The sequence below is a fragment of the Aptenodytes forsteri genome, unplaced genomic scaffold (genome assembly GCF_000699145.1).
Source record: "Aptenodytes forsteri isolate BGI_AS27 unplaced genomic scaffold, ASM69914v1 Scaffold433, whole genome shotgun sequence".
Taxonomy (NCBI): Eukaryota; Metazoa; Chordata; class Aves; order Sphenisciformes; family Spheniscidae; genus Aptenodytes; species Aptenodytes forsteri.
Window position 1 is genome coordinate 705,230 of NW_008795028.1, and position 16,838 is coordinate 722,067.

Genomic DNA, 16,838 nt, shown 5'->3' on the forward strand with positions numbered 1-16,838 from the left:
CTTCTTCCCCCAGCTTTATATGCTGAGCATGACGTCACATGGTATGGAATATCCCTTCGGTCAGCTGGGGTCAGCTGTCCCAGCTGTGTCCTCTCACAACTTCTTGTGCACCCCCAGCCTACTCGCTGGTGGGGTGGTGTGAGAAGCAGAAAAGACCCTGACTCTGTGTAAGCACTGCTCAGCAGTAACAAAAACATCCCTGTGTTATCAACACTGTTTCCAGCACAAATCCAAAACATAACCCCATACTAGCTACTATGAAGAAAATTAACTCTACCTCAGCCAAAATCAGCACAATGTACAAATATATGAGGGAAAAGGAAAATGCAGGAACCTTGGATAGGGATTAGCAACCTGGGTGAAAATTTTAATCTTGGGGGTGTGGGGTGAAGGTTATGTCTGTTTTAACTTCATGACCAAGTTGCAGAACTTTGGTTTTGCATCATGACTCGATGCAAAAATAAGGATTCTGGACTCCTTACAGGAATCTGATATAAGCCCAAAAAGCCTTCGAGGAAGAGAATGTCCAATGGGTGTTTATTGTCTTGTCTAGCTCTATATATTTCTTAAGCCAACTGCAGTAGAAATTAGTTTCTGAAGCCTTTTTACAAACATTTGTGCTGTGTGTTTATGTGTGGTTTGCTCAAAATAATCATATTCTGAAGAAATAAATCGGAAATCTCATGGCCCCACAGATTTCTGGGGAAAAGAATTAACTCAGAGTGGAGGAGTTCTTGGTTCCTATGGTCTCTGAGCCAAAATGACATATTTTCTTTGTGGGTAATAGAGATATATTGTTTGTATGGCAAAGCTAATGTAGACAGAAAATGTTACTGAGAAGCACAGAAAAATGTGGATCCAGTTAACATAGGAGAGTGGTGAATGACCAATTTGAGAGTTTCACTAGCACTGTGTATTAATATGCATGGTAATTTATACTTTTACTTTTTTAAAATTAAACTGGAGTATGTCACATGGTCTTTTTGGTAGTACCTTTGATATTCAGACGCGATTTAATGAGTTTCAAAATAATTACTTTATTTCCTAATATGATTTTTAGTAACCTATTACAGTGTTTCCTGTTATTGATTCATGATATATGCAAATTAATATCATTAATAATATATAGTACACGTTAAACCACTTGAGAGACAACCCCTGAAGCAGCATATAAAGTATACCTGCATGCAAGACCAAATGTAAATCTACAGAAGTAAACAGCAAAAGTCCAATAAATTGCAGAGAGAAGGATGATGCTTTATGTTTAAAGAAAGGGTTTCTGACGTGACTTCTATGATTTTGGTTATTACTGATGGGTAAAATGAATAGTGGTTGAGAAGGGGTTTGAGGGGATGAAGGGTGGGGAGATTATAAGGCCAAAACAGAGCTCACTTCTTGTTGAGAAACATATTTTTGTGTTAAAAAAATATGCCAATGTGATATATTAGTAAGAATAACAGAGTGACTGGACATTTATGTAGTTAGCAAGACTATTTGAAGTTGTAGTGATTTCCAGTTCCAGTTAGTACCAGTTAGGTACTAACAAAATCAGTATAGGGGGAAAGATAAAACATCATGCTTTAGGACTTAAAGAAATCCTAAACTACTTAGCATTTTAGGAGGAGAATCATGCTGAGATGATAAGAGAATGGAGGGAAAATAATCTCCTTTCTACTTAGTTTGGGGTTCTTGCGTCTCCTTCCAAAGCATCTGGGGCAGCTGGCGGCAGAAAACTACAGTATATGAACCATCAGTCTGACAAAATATTGCATTTTCTCTATTCCTATCAACTATTTTTATAGTTTCCTTGCAGAAATGCCAAAGAGACCTGAATAAAACAACACTGCATCTCTTTCATTTTGAAGCTTGTCAGTATTTCCAATTATTATATGTCCTGCTTTTGCAATAGGCTTCTATGCCGTTCTAGTTTCGTTGTCAAATTGAATCCACTGGGGAACTTCATGCACTGGCAATGAAAGAGAGTTAGTACATGGTTAGAACCTAAGCATTGCTAATACAGAAATATTGGATTTGGCATATAATTTGTTTGTAAATCACCTCCACAATAATATTTCCTTCTGTGTGCTAAAATTCAGTGACATTATCTCCATTTCCACTGTCATTTTATTCAACCCAACCCTGACCTGTTAATAAAAATGGTAGACTTCAGGTTAGTGAGCATCACAGGGCATTTTCTTTTGTATTACTGCTATATTATTTTATAACACTGAAACTGTGATAGCATTAAGGGAATATTTAAAGTTTTTACATGAAAACCTATGAGCTCATTCTGTGGATGTCCATCATATATTTTACAATGGTTGTGTTACAAAGGCAAAACTTTTCAGAACCCTAATATGTGATATTTTGGATTTAAGGAAAAAAATTTTCACAATGATGGTGGTGAGACACTGGACCAGGTTGCCAAGAGAAGTTCTGGATGTCCCATCATTGGAAGTGTTCACAGTCAAGTTGGACAGGACTTTGAGCAACCCAATCTAGTGAAAGATGTTCCTGCCCATGGTAGGGGGGTTGGACTACATGATGTTTAACGGTCCCTTCCAACCCAAACCATTCTATGAGTCTATAATTTGGGACACAAATTTTCGTAAAGTTGGCACTGAAAAAATTACTGTATCTCAAGGGAAATGCTGTAAGACTTGTGCTATGCAATTCCAAAGTGTATTTGGAGCTTGAAAAGAACATCCTCTATAGATCCCCTAATCCAGATAAACCTGGAACACGAAGATCATGGGCAGAAAGAGGGTATATAGAAAGGAGAATTGAACAGCTGAAAGTAGTTGAGAGTAGTTGTTTGGGGCGGGGGGCTTGTTGAAGTGAGGTGAGGACAAGATGAAAGCTTAGATCACTGCAAAGAGAACAGTGAAGAATAAAGGAAGAATTTCAGGACAAAGAATGAGGATAAAATCAGGCGTGTTTTAGAGAGGAATAGTAGTGGAAAGTGGTGGAAGCGCACTTGGGGCTGCAGAGGTCCATTCCTGTCTCCCCCGCCAGCCTCCTGTGATCCATGGACGTAATTTTTCAAGACTCTGTGAAATCCACAGCATGATTCCTCTCTGATCTGTTGTCAGCCTGGATGAAAACATCTAGCCTGTGGGAATACCCTCAAGGTCAGACCTACCCTTGAAGGCTTTGACAGCAAAGTTCAGGGTATCAAAAATGTACCTGCCCCTCAGTGATGACTGTTATGCCAACAAACCCCAGGGGCAGAAACAGGTACAGTAGCCAACCTTTCAGAGAGACACACTTTGTGCTCCCACCTAACAGCACCTTGAAGGTGCCCATCCACACCCTCTGCCCCACACCGTCTCCTGCTGCTTCTGCCACATGCCCTTGGGGCTGCTGGGCCCTCCTGCCCAAACCAGGACAGACCCCAGGGCTGCTGTAATGTGCAGAATGAGCTGTGTGTTGGAAAGCATTTCTGTGGAAACCATTCTGCTTGTGCCACCCAGAAAGCCTTGGGAATGTTCACTTTTCAAAATTATGGGGAAATGCACTTCAAACGTAAGCAAATTTTGTTGCAGTATCCAAGAAATATGGTTAAAAAATGCAGACAAAAAATATTGGTAATTTTTGGCAAAATATTGTTATTGTGATGGTTATTTTAGGAAAAATACCTTTTGTTCATGTTTACATTAATAAAGTTGACCATCTGTGGGAAGAATAATGAGAAAGACAAAGGGATTGGGGAAATGGGGATAGTGAACTCTCTTGTACACTACAGATTTCAATTGTCATGGAAAACTATTGCTTGGAGCATGAAGCTAACATTAGTAGGTGAGTTAGATAAAAGGCTGTGTGGCAGAGAAAGTAGCCAAGTATCAGAAGAGAGAAAAAAAAAAGTATTTTGAGGAAGAGTTGATAATTACTGAGGTTCAGGGCATGTTCCCTAGAATAAATCATATTGAAATCTGAAAGAGGTAGATGAGGGACTTTCATACTGTATCCCCACTACACTGTTTAATGTTGCTGCTTGAGGCTAATTGCAATGCTGAGAAACTCAGACATCTAGTCAGCATTAAGTTTTGTCTGAGTCTCATGGTAATAACTAACTTTTGTTACCAAAGAAAAGCAGCAGAGAGTTTGTTGGCTGTTGCCCTGTAATGACTGTGCTTGATCTGAAAGAAGACAGCTGCTCTATTTTCTTTTTGTAAACAGCATCTTTATTGTGATCAAGAGAAGGCAAAGAATGAAAGGTGCTCCTTGCACACCTCACTGTCTGAAAAAAGCTGTAACTCAAGGACCAGTTCTGTTTCCCATTAATAACAGCAATGAGAAAGTACAGTGCAAGCAGGATTGGGATCATATGAGAGTCCCTGCCTGAACTTTTTTTTTCTTTTTGGCTGGATAAACTTACATTAAAATAGCTGTCTTCTTTTCCTGAAGGTAGCAGAAAGTACCTGATGTACTTTTCCATTGGTTTCCTATATCCTTGTGGCAATGTTAATCTTCTGCATGTGCAGAATTAGCCGGTCCATGTGTTAAAAGGTACTTGTCAGGTAGCAATCTTGTTCTCTGGGTGGGAAACAGAGCAGTTGAAAACTTAATTAAATTAAAAGGATCTTCTTACAGGAAGACTACACTTGCCTGCATCTATAGTTTGGCTCTGGTGGGGTGAAGTGCTCGTATGACAGCCAGCTTCATGGCTGCCATGGCACAAACCGAACTAGGGATTTCCACAGTTAACACCCAAACTCCTGCAGCTCTTACAGCTGGTCTGCAGACAAGTGGCTGTGGCCATGTAGTCCCGTGTAGCTGAGTCTGAATCTCTTGCACCTGCAAAACAGCAGTGTGGATTTTCCTGTTAGAGGAACCCACAAGTCTGGTGCTGAGGGGGAGGATTGGGGAGGATGCCACCAATAGGGTTTCCTTCCCATAGGAAGCACTTCACAAGACATGCATTTTTCTCTGTGATGTCCCTTCCCCTCCAGCCATCCCCCAGAGTGATCTGCAAGGGATTCAAGTGCCAGCAGAGATGCAGTTTGGGAGGTCTCATCTACAGCCTCTGCAATCTCAGCAGAATCCATGGGCAGTCTTCAAAATGCCACAAAATTAGCATTCTCCTCTTCCCCGGGCAGGATGGGCAGGTCATGGACCACTGCTTGTCACATACCCGAGGGGGCCAGGAAGGTCTGCCCAGTGACTGTACCATTACTGGGGGCGGGAGGTGCAGGGATGACAGCAAGCAGACAAAAACCAAGGCAGGCCAATGCTCCATGTCAGCTGTGAAGCATATTGGCATCTGTTCAGCAGCCAAGGGAGAGACCGCTGTCTCCAGGACCCTGAAGGAACGGTTTGTGACGGGTGCATAGACAGGACAGGATTTCCCCCTTTAGCTGTCGCCTGTCCTCACACTAACCCAGTTCCCTGGGGAACAGAAAGAGGCTTTCCAGCAAGACAACACCTGACACTTCTGTAACTGAATGGTGTTAAGAATGATAGCTTGTATAATCCTATAGCCTCATTTCATTTTAGCAGTATTTAATGAAAGAAGAGATGGTTGAACAAAGCAATTTCATATACTATTCAACAAGAGTCTCTTTCTGTATGAAGCATTAACAATAGCTGTCATCTTTGTACAAAAAAAGGCTTCCAATTACTTCAATGCTAAGAGAAAATCCAAATGCAGCTGAGAGCCCCACAAGCAAATTATTTTTAATACCATTATGGAAAAGGAAAATGTGTGACCCAGACTTTCATTTAATATTTTACTAGCCTTGAAAGTTAATTTGAGTTTGTGTTCAATTTTCTGGGAAGTCTCTTCTTTATAGCTGTGCAATTTGGGCACAGAGTTGAACAGAACTGAGGACTATCCTTTCCTCTCCACTTTTTTTACATTTCAGTGCTAGAGATGTGGAAAAGGGAGGAGATGACATGTAATTAATGTAATATATAAAGAAAAAAGGAAGTCTATGATGTAAAAAATGTCATGTGACTTCATTAAAATTCCTTTAGTACACAGCAGGGAGATTTATAGGACTGGTAGATGGAAGAGTATAAAAGAAAGATAGATTAGCTTTAGCTTTGCTGGTGTCCACTTGTGCTATAAATCACATGACTAGAGGCTTTCTCTAAATTGCATCTACCTCTTGGTCTTCCTCTTCTGTCCCATATACTGTGGGTCATCTGAAAAAGGAGAAAATGCATCCTGATCTCCCTATATCCATATCTCTGTCTGGATATAAATTATACATTCATTGTGTGAATTCTTTCTCTGTATGTTAATTACCATTTCTTCCATTAAAGGTTGGTCTAGAGCAGAGCTGGTCTGGAAGTACACAATGACACCCTTTTCCATCCAAAATTTTAAGTCAAGTAACTGTGGGATTTTTCAAGGAATGTTTCTGTTTCTGCAGCCATTCACAAGAATGGGTGGAAGAACATCTGATGAAACATGTCTTAGAAAATTAGCTGTTGAGCTACAGAGGCCCTTAGAGTTTTCTTAGCTCCAGGTCTTGGTCCCCAGTCTTTCTGACATGAAGCCCACACTCAGAGGCCACATCAATAATACTTAATTATAGGTACTTGGAACCGTTCTCTTTCTCTGGTCTTACCCTGCAAAGCAGAGTGGTCACAACTAAAATGCCAATTTGCAAGGGTCCCTGGCTCATGTCAGTTCTCTACCTATGTCTAGAAATTGCATGGGAGGGTACTTGTTAACTGGGGCTAAAAGTCAAACCGGGAACCATTCTAACAATCTAACACAAGAGAGAACTGAGTACTGCTGTCTGGGAAGGGCACTATTTAATTTTATACTATAGATGTAGCCTGAGACACAGGTCCTGGATTTGCAGCAGAAAACGTCGAAATCCCAGTTTTCATGGGTTGAGCTAGTGCCTGTTGAAGCTTCTAGTTTATGGCATTTGTTTTTGTGAACCAAAGTGGTTGATTTGTTTTGTTTGAGTTTGGTTTTTTTTCAATAAAACTTTTTAAAGAATACGAGGGGCAGGTATACTGAGAAATATTGAAACACTTCTAGGGTATGAATACTCTTTAGGTATCATTGCTTACACTTACAAAGCTTGTTTAAAGGCAACTGTTGTCTTCAGGACCAGATTCCCAGATGGCTTTGGCAGTGAACCTATGAGCTACCTGATACTGCCTCTCCAAAAATGGGAGGTTCATGCACCAGAGTCTCCTTGGTCATTACTCTTCTGCCTAGAAGAGGTAGGCAGGCAGTGGTAGGAAATGGTGATAGGAGAAAGGTAGATCACACTGTGCTGAGATGCTCTTTCAGACAAATTTACGTAGCTACTGAATACAATCACTGCTCTCTCTAAATGGTTTGCATATTCTAAGTCTTTTTTCTTCTCATTAATTGCTATGCACTTTTCAGTATAATTAGAAATAAAAAATACCATGTTCAAAATTAGATATATTTTACTGATGACACACAGCCTTGAATGAAATCTAGATCTCATACCTTAACTAGACTCTGCTGTGCTAACAGGAATAGATAGAACTGAAGATGCATTTCTTTTAATAAAGAAAGTAATCTCATTTGATTCTGAAAGCACAGAGAGCCTGTTGCTGCATTACAATGTGCTGTTGTCTGCACACTCACTTTCCTATTCATAGTGATTCCTTAATATTTTGAATTTCAGTGTTGAATTTATCTTAATGTTGATGTCTAACTGAACATTCATAGTATATGATCAGAGAAAATGAGTGGAAAAGTGAGAGTCCCTGGGCTGCTCCATTCCCACATAGAAGCAATGTGAATGTCTGTGTCCTTTGTCAAGTTGTCTGGTTCATATTCATGTACAAGTGCAGTAGCTAATTTTACAGAATAAGGAGTGATACCTCTTTGCATTCCTTGGGGTGGAATCATTAGCGCAGACAAATCTCTGTGCTGCAGCCAACAAATTTATTTGACACACAGTTTATGACCTAGTAGACGTAAATGTTTGCTGTGAAACTAATGATGGATGAAGCAAGAGAACAAGTTATCTCACACGATTTCCAGTTGAGCTAGAAATAATCTATCCTGTGAAATGTTGAAAAGTTCACTTCTAATCTTAGTTAGAAAATTGAGGTTGTAGTAGATAGTGCTGAAAAATAATGGGGCGAAAATAAGTTCTAACTTTTTAAACCATTTTTAAACCATTTCCTACATCACCTACTACAAGGTGCTTAGGGAGTTGCAGAGCTATTCAATCACTTTCATATTAACAGAAAAGCCCCATGTGCACAGCTTTTGTATGAAGTATTTCCTGCGTTAAAGAAAAATTCTGGCTATTACTGTCTGTAAAACATAGTTCACTGTTTTCTGCTAGTACATTTAGACATTTATTTAAGTGTGAGGAACTCTTAACTGATTCTGAACAGCTTTACAGCTGTGTTTTCTTACAGCGTTACCTTTCTGACAGTATTTGATTAAAATAAAGGGAACACATAACAAACAGCCCGTAGTCTTCTACACTACTCATCTTTGTTAAAAGTGGGTGTTGTAGAGTTGCAAATGTAGATCTACAAGATTAATCATCAAGGTAGTACTGATCTGTCCTGGAAGGATGTGAAAAAGTTTTTTAAATCCTTTAATGTTCATATGCCTAAGAATAGTGACCTGGGCTGTAGCTCTGAAAGAGAAGCAGATGAGAGACATGAAAAAATATGTGAAGATTAATCCCGCAGCCTCAGGTATTTCCCAAGAACAGATTATAATTCTACTTTTTTTCCTAAATTCTGACCTAATTGTAGTAAGAGATGGTGAAAGTCAATACAGTCAATGACCTTAAAGCTGACATATTAAAATAGTGTGGAAAGGTCTAATTATTTTAAAGGTCACAGGATAAAAATTTCATCCTAATTCTGTTATTTCCAGGAGCCAATGGAAATGCAGCACAGCTATCAAAATTCCTCAGTGGCTTGAGGTTTACTTTGTTGCATCAACATTAGTAGAATTCATATTTCTTTAAATAAGGGAATCATAGTTGAATTTTTAACAACCATGTAAGAGGAAGATTAATATATATTTAATAAAGCACTTACTTAAGATTAAGGGCAGGAAAGCATTTCAAGGAGGTATGAAAACTGTCTCTAATATTCATCCAACTTCAGAGAGATAAGTAAAACAAGAAATTTAATATTTTATGGAAAACTATGATTTAAGAGTAATACAGCTCCGACAAAAGGAACTACAATCAGATTTAATTCCAAAATGCTTTATACTGAGAAAATTTTACAAAAAGTATATTTTATATTAAATAGTTCTAGACAAAACCTTTCTATTTCAGGACCTTTTATAATTTTAAATAGATGTTCGTTTATCTCAAAATATCAAATTTAAATGGAAAATATGTTTAAAACTCTTTTAAATCTTTGAAACATCAAATTTCCAATAAAAAAATCTTTTCTGTCAAAAAATCTGAGGGACACACATTTTCAATGTTTCTGATGGTTAAAAAAAGTCAGATGGATTATTTTTTCCACTTTGTGTGAAATAAAAGTATCCAGTCAGTAAGTCTCAGGCTTTTACTGCAGCTTTTGAGGTCAAGAATTGCTTAAATAAAAATGTCTGGGCTTTTAGCATCACTGTGCTGGGCAGTGATGCTTCCTCATTCTACACCTCAGCTTTCTACTTCTCCTGTCCTTCTACTAGGCTCAATTTCAGGTTAAGCATAGACTTTACCAAGAACATGTGCTTCCTTGAAAGTCTTGATCACCAGATGATTCCACGGTAAATGGGATACGTTGTTCTGTCACAGCAATTTTACACTAAAATAATTCTGATTATTTTATTGAATGTTACTCTTTCATATATTAGTGAAACTGAGGAGAGATTTAGCTGCAGTATCACTCAGATGGCAGGGAATTTGTTTCCTAATCAGAAGTTTTACTTTATCCATGTGATTTGTTGTAATGTCGACTTTGCAACATTCGATTGGAGGGGGAAAGCTTTTTAATATAGGTTTGTGTTTATATAGACAGCTTCCTAAGCTTGAGCAAGGTATTCTCCACAGAAGGGTCTGTGATTCTTTCTCCATGGGTAACTGTTACAAGCAATCAAAATGGTGGACATGTATTTCCTGGTATGTCTTTGAGTATGATTCAAAAGAAGAGAGTAACTTGAGAACCAGCATGACTAATGTCTATATAAGCTTCACATATTTTTAAATTTCAAGGATAAATACACAGGCATAATGTAAGTGAACATTTAAAAAGTGTGTACAAGATTTCTGGTGTTGTTGAGAATTATAAGTACCTGTCTAAGATAAAGTATGTGCAAAAACAGATTTTTTCTTTCTCCATACAATTTTTAAAGCCAGTGTGTTTTTGTACTCAGAACCAAAAAAAAAAAAGAAAGTATTTGAGGTAGGAAATAGATGCTCTCATTTGCTTTTGAAAACTTTTTGAGTGAATAGTGAAGTGGCAGTTAAAAATCACCATGCGGTTCTCTAGATCTTAAATGGCAGCTTCTCAGAAGCATTATAGCCCTCCACAACAGAATTTGACTTGCGATCATAGTTTGTCTCTACATCTAAGTTACCATTCAAGTCTCCTTCTGTAATAGAAATACATTATTGGCTTCAGCTTCCTGAGTGGAAACTCATGTATGTTTAAAAAATATCGGTTACCAATCACTTTGCCTAAAATCCTCATGCATTACAGTAAGAATTTTTAGGAAAGTTTTATAGCATCAATTCAGAAGTGATAAAAACTAGATAGGTGTTTTAGGCATGCTGTCCATTTTCACTGACTGTTACTCAGTTTCAGTGGCTTGAAGGTGCCTTTGTAAACTCACTCTGACTTCCAGACATTTGGCTTACTAATATCAAATGTTTGCTTTCAGATATCAACATGGCAGGAGAACCAAAACCATACAGACCAAAACCTGGCAACAAGCGGCCACTTTCAGCACTTTACAGGTAAGTGAGATTTCATCTTAACTCACTACAATTCGATTTTTATTAGAAAAATTATGGTAACCAAAAATGTATCTACGAATGTCACTATGTAGCCCATGAATGAGACAAAGGAATTTTTTTCCATCCAATCTTTGGTGTTTGCACGAAATATAATCAAGCTCCTGTACACACCGAAAGGTTTTGAATGTGAGTAAAAGAGCAAGTATTGTAGTGTCTGACACGACCTGTATCTGTTGACTCACTCCAGAGCAAAATGTTCTAACTTCTGGAGATAAAGACTGTCCATATGATACCTGTCTTAAAAAACTAACTTAAAAAGCTAGGAGTAAGCCCAGCAAACAAAATTCCTGACTGATACTTAGATGTAATGATCACAATATGCACATAATGCCCCTCTTTTAGTCGGAAACAAACACCAGAGTTTCTGTTTGCTGTAAAAAGATAAACTACTTAGGATATTTAAATGATAATACAGGCATTCAGAAGAACAGATAAAACTAAATCAGTCGGACCAGAATTTTATTTCTTAGTGAAAATGCCTTATGTTTTACTGAGGCCAAAAAGCTGATCTCTGCCTTCTCGGTATTCACATCATGGATGTTATTTGCCAATGCAAGAACAATGCAAAGGAAAGGACTGCAGATTTAAACTGTAAGAGCTATTACACATAGATTCTTGTTATACTAAAAAGCTATTTGAAAAGATGGTTGACAGTGACGCTCCTTTAGGACGAAGTAGCAGAATACAATCACCTTGCACAGGTTTTGTTCCAGGGATGCTAAAGCCACTGGCGTTGCACTTAGTGAACGTTAGGTTCTGTAAGACCCCACCCAAGTGCTCAGTCTGGAATTCAAGCTTTGAATTTAAATATGTGTTGCATTAAAAAGGTGTTTGTTTATTTGTTTGTTTATGCACTGGTAATTTAATTTTCCCTCCACACCTCCTTTTTTCTTTTTCTGAAGTGAAAATGGAACTGCAGAAGAGAAGCAGACTTTAGGCCTATATAAAAGTGTAATGTTTAATAATATGAAGTACATAATAAAATTATAAATCTATCATTTATTAAACCTACTGACAAAAAGACTGGTGTGGTGATTTGTGAAGTGTTTATTAATGTCTCCACTTCTAGAACTACAATCAATAATTTTCTTTGTTCTTTTTTTAAACTGAGTGCTATTTCAATTTTTAATCCTTATGCTTTATTGCTTGGCTAAGGCCTCATATTTGCAGGGTTCAGTGAAATGACTAATAATTCACTGGTTTCTCATTGATTGGTGTGTCAAGGGTGAGAACCAACTTCTAACAAGACTGGACTTCTTCCTCAGGTGTTCAGGAGAGCATTGATAGTGCCTTTCTCCTATTCCCAAGTGCCTTTTTTCATACAGCTTGTGCAAACCTGAAACTCCCACCTTTTTTTCCAAAATCAACCAAGCTTAGTGAAGCATTCCAGATTGTTAGGGGGATTGACAGACAGACATGCACACATGCATTTCTGCTCAATAAATCTCATTTCTCATAAAAGTACTACAGAATTTATGCTCCAGATCCATGAAAGGAGTTATGACTGATTTCTACTGTGGCTGAAATGCAGATAGACTGGCTCTGAGAACAACAGCTCAGTGCTGAAATCGGAGACACTTGAGCAGGACTTTTTCAAGCATGGTCTGGTCTGACAGCTTCAGATGGAAACTCAAGGGTGGGATCTCAGAATAAGACAGGCAGGAGCATTTTAGATCTGAGCCTGTGTGCTAGATAATAGTAATGTGAAGTTTTATTATCTAGTTGCCCTTAGCTGAAGTGATGGGAATATTATTTTTGGAGAAGAGAACCCCTGTTTTATTATTACTCTCAACTGCAAGCTGTTAAACTCTGTAGGTCTTACTGGTAGCCATGGTCTACTGTGTCCCTGTGTCAGTATTTCAAAAGATTTTTGAAGATGTTCTGTGGTTTCTGGCATTTATACGCACTTCCATCTCTGAGCTTCTGAATGATTTCTCATACATACTTGTTCTACAACAAGACAGGGATAAGAAAGAGACCTGTGGAAAGTTCTGAGGGAACTTTAAAGAGAAAAAAGATCTTAGATCATGTCCTTTCATGGATCTAGTACAGACTATTTCTCTAGAAGATTATGGGAAGCTTTTTTTAGCAACTAACAGAAGCCTTCCTCTGATGGTAATGGAGAACTTTCATTATCTCAGTATCTGTTAGCATATTAATATCGGAGGAAATCAATGGCTTATAAAGTCCTTGACAATGTTGAGAACATTTACGTATTTCAAAACATTGTACTGGGTCTGGCTGGGATGGAGTTAACTTTCTTCATAGGATCCCATATGGTGCTGTGTTTTGGATTTGTTACTAAAACATACCAATGTTTTGGCTGTTGCTGAACAGTGTTTGCACAGCCTCAAGGCTTTCTCTTTTTCCTATTCTGCCTTCCCAATGAATAGGCTGGGGGTGGGCAATACATCTGAGACAGCTGACCCAAACTGGCCAAAGGGATATTCTGTATCATATAACATCATGCTCAGAAATAAAAACTGGGGAGTTTTTTCCTTCCAAAGTAGCTGTTGCTTGGAGACCGCCTGGGCTGCTTGTGGGAGGTGGAAAGTAATTGCCTTTGCATCACTTGTTTTTTTCCCCCCTTCCTTCCCTTATTAAACTGCATTTATCTCAACCCATGAGGGTTTTTCACTTTTGCTCTTCCTATTCTCTCCTTCATCCCAATGGGGGACAACAGTAGGGGAGTGAGATAGTGTCCATGTGGGTGTTTAGCTGCTGGCCAGGGTCAACACACAAGATGGAGAAGGTTAGGAGGGAAGTGGTTACTTTAGATTTGATTTTGACTAACAGAGACATTGGTTAAAAATTTAGTTATCACAAAATATTCACTGTGAAAAGGGAGGACTGAGAGCAGTAGAAATAGTATAATGGATTTCAGAAAGGACAGACTTCAAAGAGCTCAGAGAACTGGTAAGTAGGATCTCTTAGAAAGAAATTTTAGGGACAAAAGGAGTGCAGAAAATCTTGCATCAACTTTTCTTAAGGTAGAACAGAAGAAGCAGAAGAAGTAGAACAAAGGAATACTATGGCAGCATCGAGTTTCTTTAACATCCTGAAAAGTTAAAAGGAATTGTACAAAATGTGGAGTCAAAACCCCATGACTGGAAGTGAGTAGAAAAGAACAGTAGAGTCATCTGACAGGATATCAGAAAGGTTAAGGCATATAACAGTATAAAAAGCAACAAAAAGATTGTCATTAGAGTAACTTCCTCTGCTTTTTTATACTGCTGTTACTTGGCGGGAAAGGACAGCAGATAGTAGATGATACAGAAAAGGCTTCTTTTGCTTTAGCAAAAGAGGTTAATTGACCAGCTATTTGAAAAAATCAATTTTAACCAGAGGGCATGGAATAAAAGGATTGGCTAACCAGTTTTTTAATAAGTTAATTCAATGGAAATGGTATGATGAGATTCACCCTAGAGTGTTTAAAGGACTAGCTGAATCTGTGTGTGGACTGTTAGTGACCATTTTCAAAAATTTATGGAGGTCACGTAAGGCAGAAAACCAGTGGGCATGGGCAGGTGTTATACCTATTTTTAAGAAGAGGAGGACCCAGAAAATTATCAGGTCAGCCCAGCTTTGATTCCCAGAAATGTACTAGAACAAATTATTAAACAATCAATTTATCAACACCTAGAGGATAATAAGATGGTAAAAAAAAAAAAAATCCATCATAGAATTATTGGGATCAAATTATGTTGAAGCAATATAATTTCCTTCTCTGACAAGGCAGCTGATTTAGTGGATAAAGAGGAAACAGTAGATGTGCTATATGGTCATTTAAACAAGCTTTGATACTTTCCACATGTAGTGGTTTCATAAGCATGTTCAGGAAACTTGGCTAGAAGAAACTGTCTTAAGGTAGACATCCAATGAAAAAACAGTGACTGCGTACAACATAGTATTAAGGATAACAACTATTGTTTGTTCAGTTTCCTTTGTTACTGATTTTTCAAGAGTATTTTTGGATATTTGAGACCCATTTAAGAACAGTTTTAAGGTAAGCAAACCGGAGTTCTGCACAGGGTTGCATGATTTTATTTATTGTGAATTGCTTGAGGCTTCAAACTTGTTCAAAGTACTCTGCATCTCTGAAGAGAAACCTGCATCACATTTAGAGCTGGATAAGCACATGAGTAATTAATACAGAGCAACCGATGTCCTATGACGTGTTATACCCACATAATTTTCTTATGTGTCCAAGTCGTTAGATCCACTTTTGCCTGGAATGGTATAGATACCATACCATACCATGCCTCAGTTCAGGATCTACATTCTTTTTTTTAACCTTTATAGTTTTAAAATCTGTGTGGAAATAATCTCATTTAATGTCATCTATGTGATATTTAGCATGAGCCTAAATGTGAGACACATCATTTTTTTTCAGCTATAAGAATAACTAGATGCAAGATAGATAAGCGTATATCATTTCTTCTTCAACTTACACATGCATTCACATATCCAGACTCTCCTTTGTTCTCCAGTTTATTATGCCACTTATACTTCTTTTTACATCTTTTTGATGCTAGCATTCCTGGTACAGTTCATAGAAAAAAAGGCCACGATTAAAAGTGATACAGAGAATTTAAAAGACTTCATGGACCAAATGAAGTCAGCAAAAAGCTTTGCCATTCACTGGACTAGAATTTACTTCCACTTCTTCTTCTCTCTTAAATGTAATTTAATACCCTAATTCCTACCAGCTGAAGATCCCATTGATCACAGCCCTTGACTGCTGGAGAACAAGCTTGCACTGCTTGGAATAATCCCATGGGACACTGTCCCAGAGAGAGGAGGGGGCCAGGAGAGCTGGCTGATTTCCAAGGATCACCTCCTTCAAGTTCAAGAATGGTTCATCCTGATGAACAACAAATCAAGCAAAGGTAACAGGTGGCCTGCACAGATGAAAAAAGAGCTCCTGAAAAAATTAAAACATAAAAAAGAGGCATAAAAAGGTGGAAGTAGGAACAGGTGGCCTGGGAGGTATATAGAGACACTGTCTAGGAGTGCAGGGACGGAGTAGTTAGAGTGCTGTGGGAGTGGGTCAGTGTCATTGCAAGGCCACTCAATCCATAATAAAACAACTTCCATTTTGGATTAGGCTTTAAAAATACTTGGAGAACAGAAAGATTTAGGCTTCGCTTTAGAAAGCTGCTAAACACATTATTAACTTTAAGCACATTCATTGAACAACTACAGATATGCTTAGGGTAGTGTTCAGGAATCAGCTTAAATCTAACATAACTGTTAGCTCCAGCAGCATTCCTCCTGATTTGCATTGCTGTTCACTATGTGAGGGGGGGACTTAAATCCCAGAAGGTTCAAAGTTGTTGTGAATTTCCTTTTTTAGCACAGCACTTCTGCAGAAAACTAAATGCCTGACAAATCTGCATCTTAAAATTATTTTACAACTTGTTATTTGGGTCTAGCCTGAAACAGAAATCTAATTTTACTGGCTAATCTTCATATCTTTGAAACACAAGGTGAAGATTAAAGGTGCTGACGCAAACATGTTAAAGCAGTCTTTGGGAGCATTGTTGTGGTAAAATAAAGGATCACACTTTGTCTTTTTAATTTTGTGGTGTTTTGATCAGTATTTCACTAAAGCAGTTCTGTGTCAGCATATGAAAGTCTGTTTACTGTTTTTTACCTCTGGGTTTATGCCCAACATGCCAAAGTAGAATCAACTGCAAATACTCTGATGGACCAGCATTCTGTTTCTCTACATCATAAAAGAATATTTTAACTATTTATTTTTCATTTCAGTCCACCACCATGTTATATGAGATGTTAAATACATGGTCTGAAAGCTTTTTCTCCATTTTGGAGGTCTTTGCTGGGGTTATTAAAACAGGACAAGGCTCTTCTAGTTCTTAATTCTGG

The 16,838-nt window shown here is 38.1% G+C and overlaps 1 protein-coding gene across 1 annotated transcript in view; it reads left to right on the forward strand.

The window, feature by feature from the left end:
* Positions 1 to 16,838, forward strand: part of RALYL (RALY RNA binding protein-like) — a 129,867-nt gene that overhangs the window by 26,873 nt on the left and 86,156 nt on the right. The window contains exon 2 of the mRNA XM_009276030.1: positions 10,814 to 10,889. Within this exon, the coding sequence (XP_009274305.1) occupies positions 10,814 to 10,889 (76 nt within the window). The remainder of the gene's footprint in view (positions 1 to 10,813; positions 10,890 to 16,838) is intronic.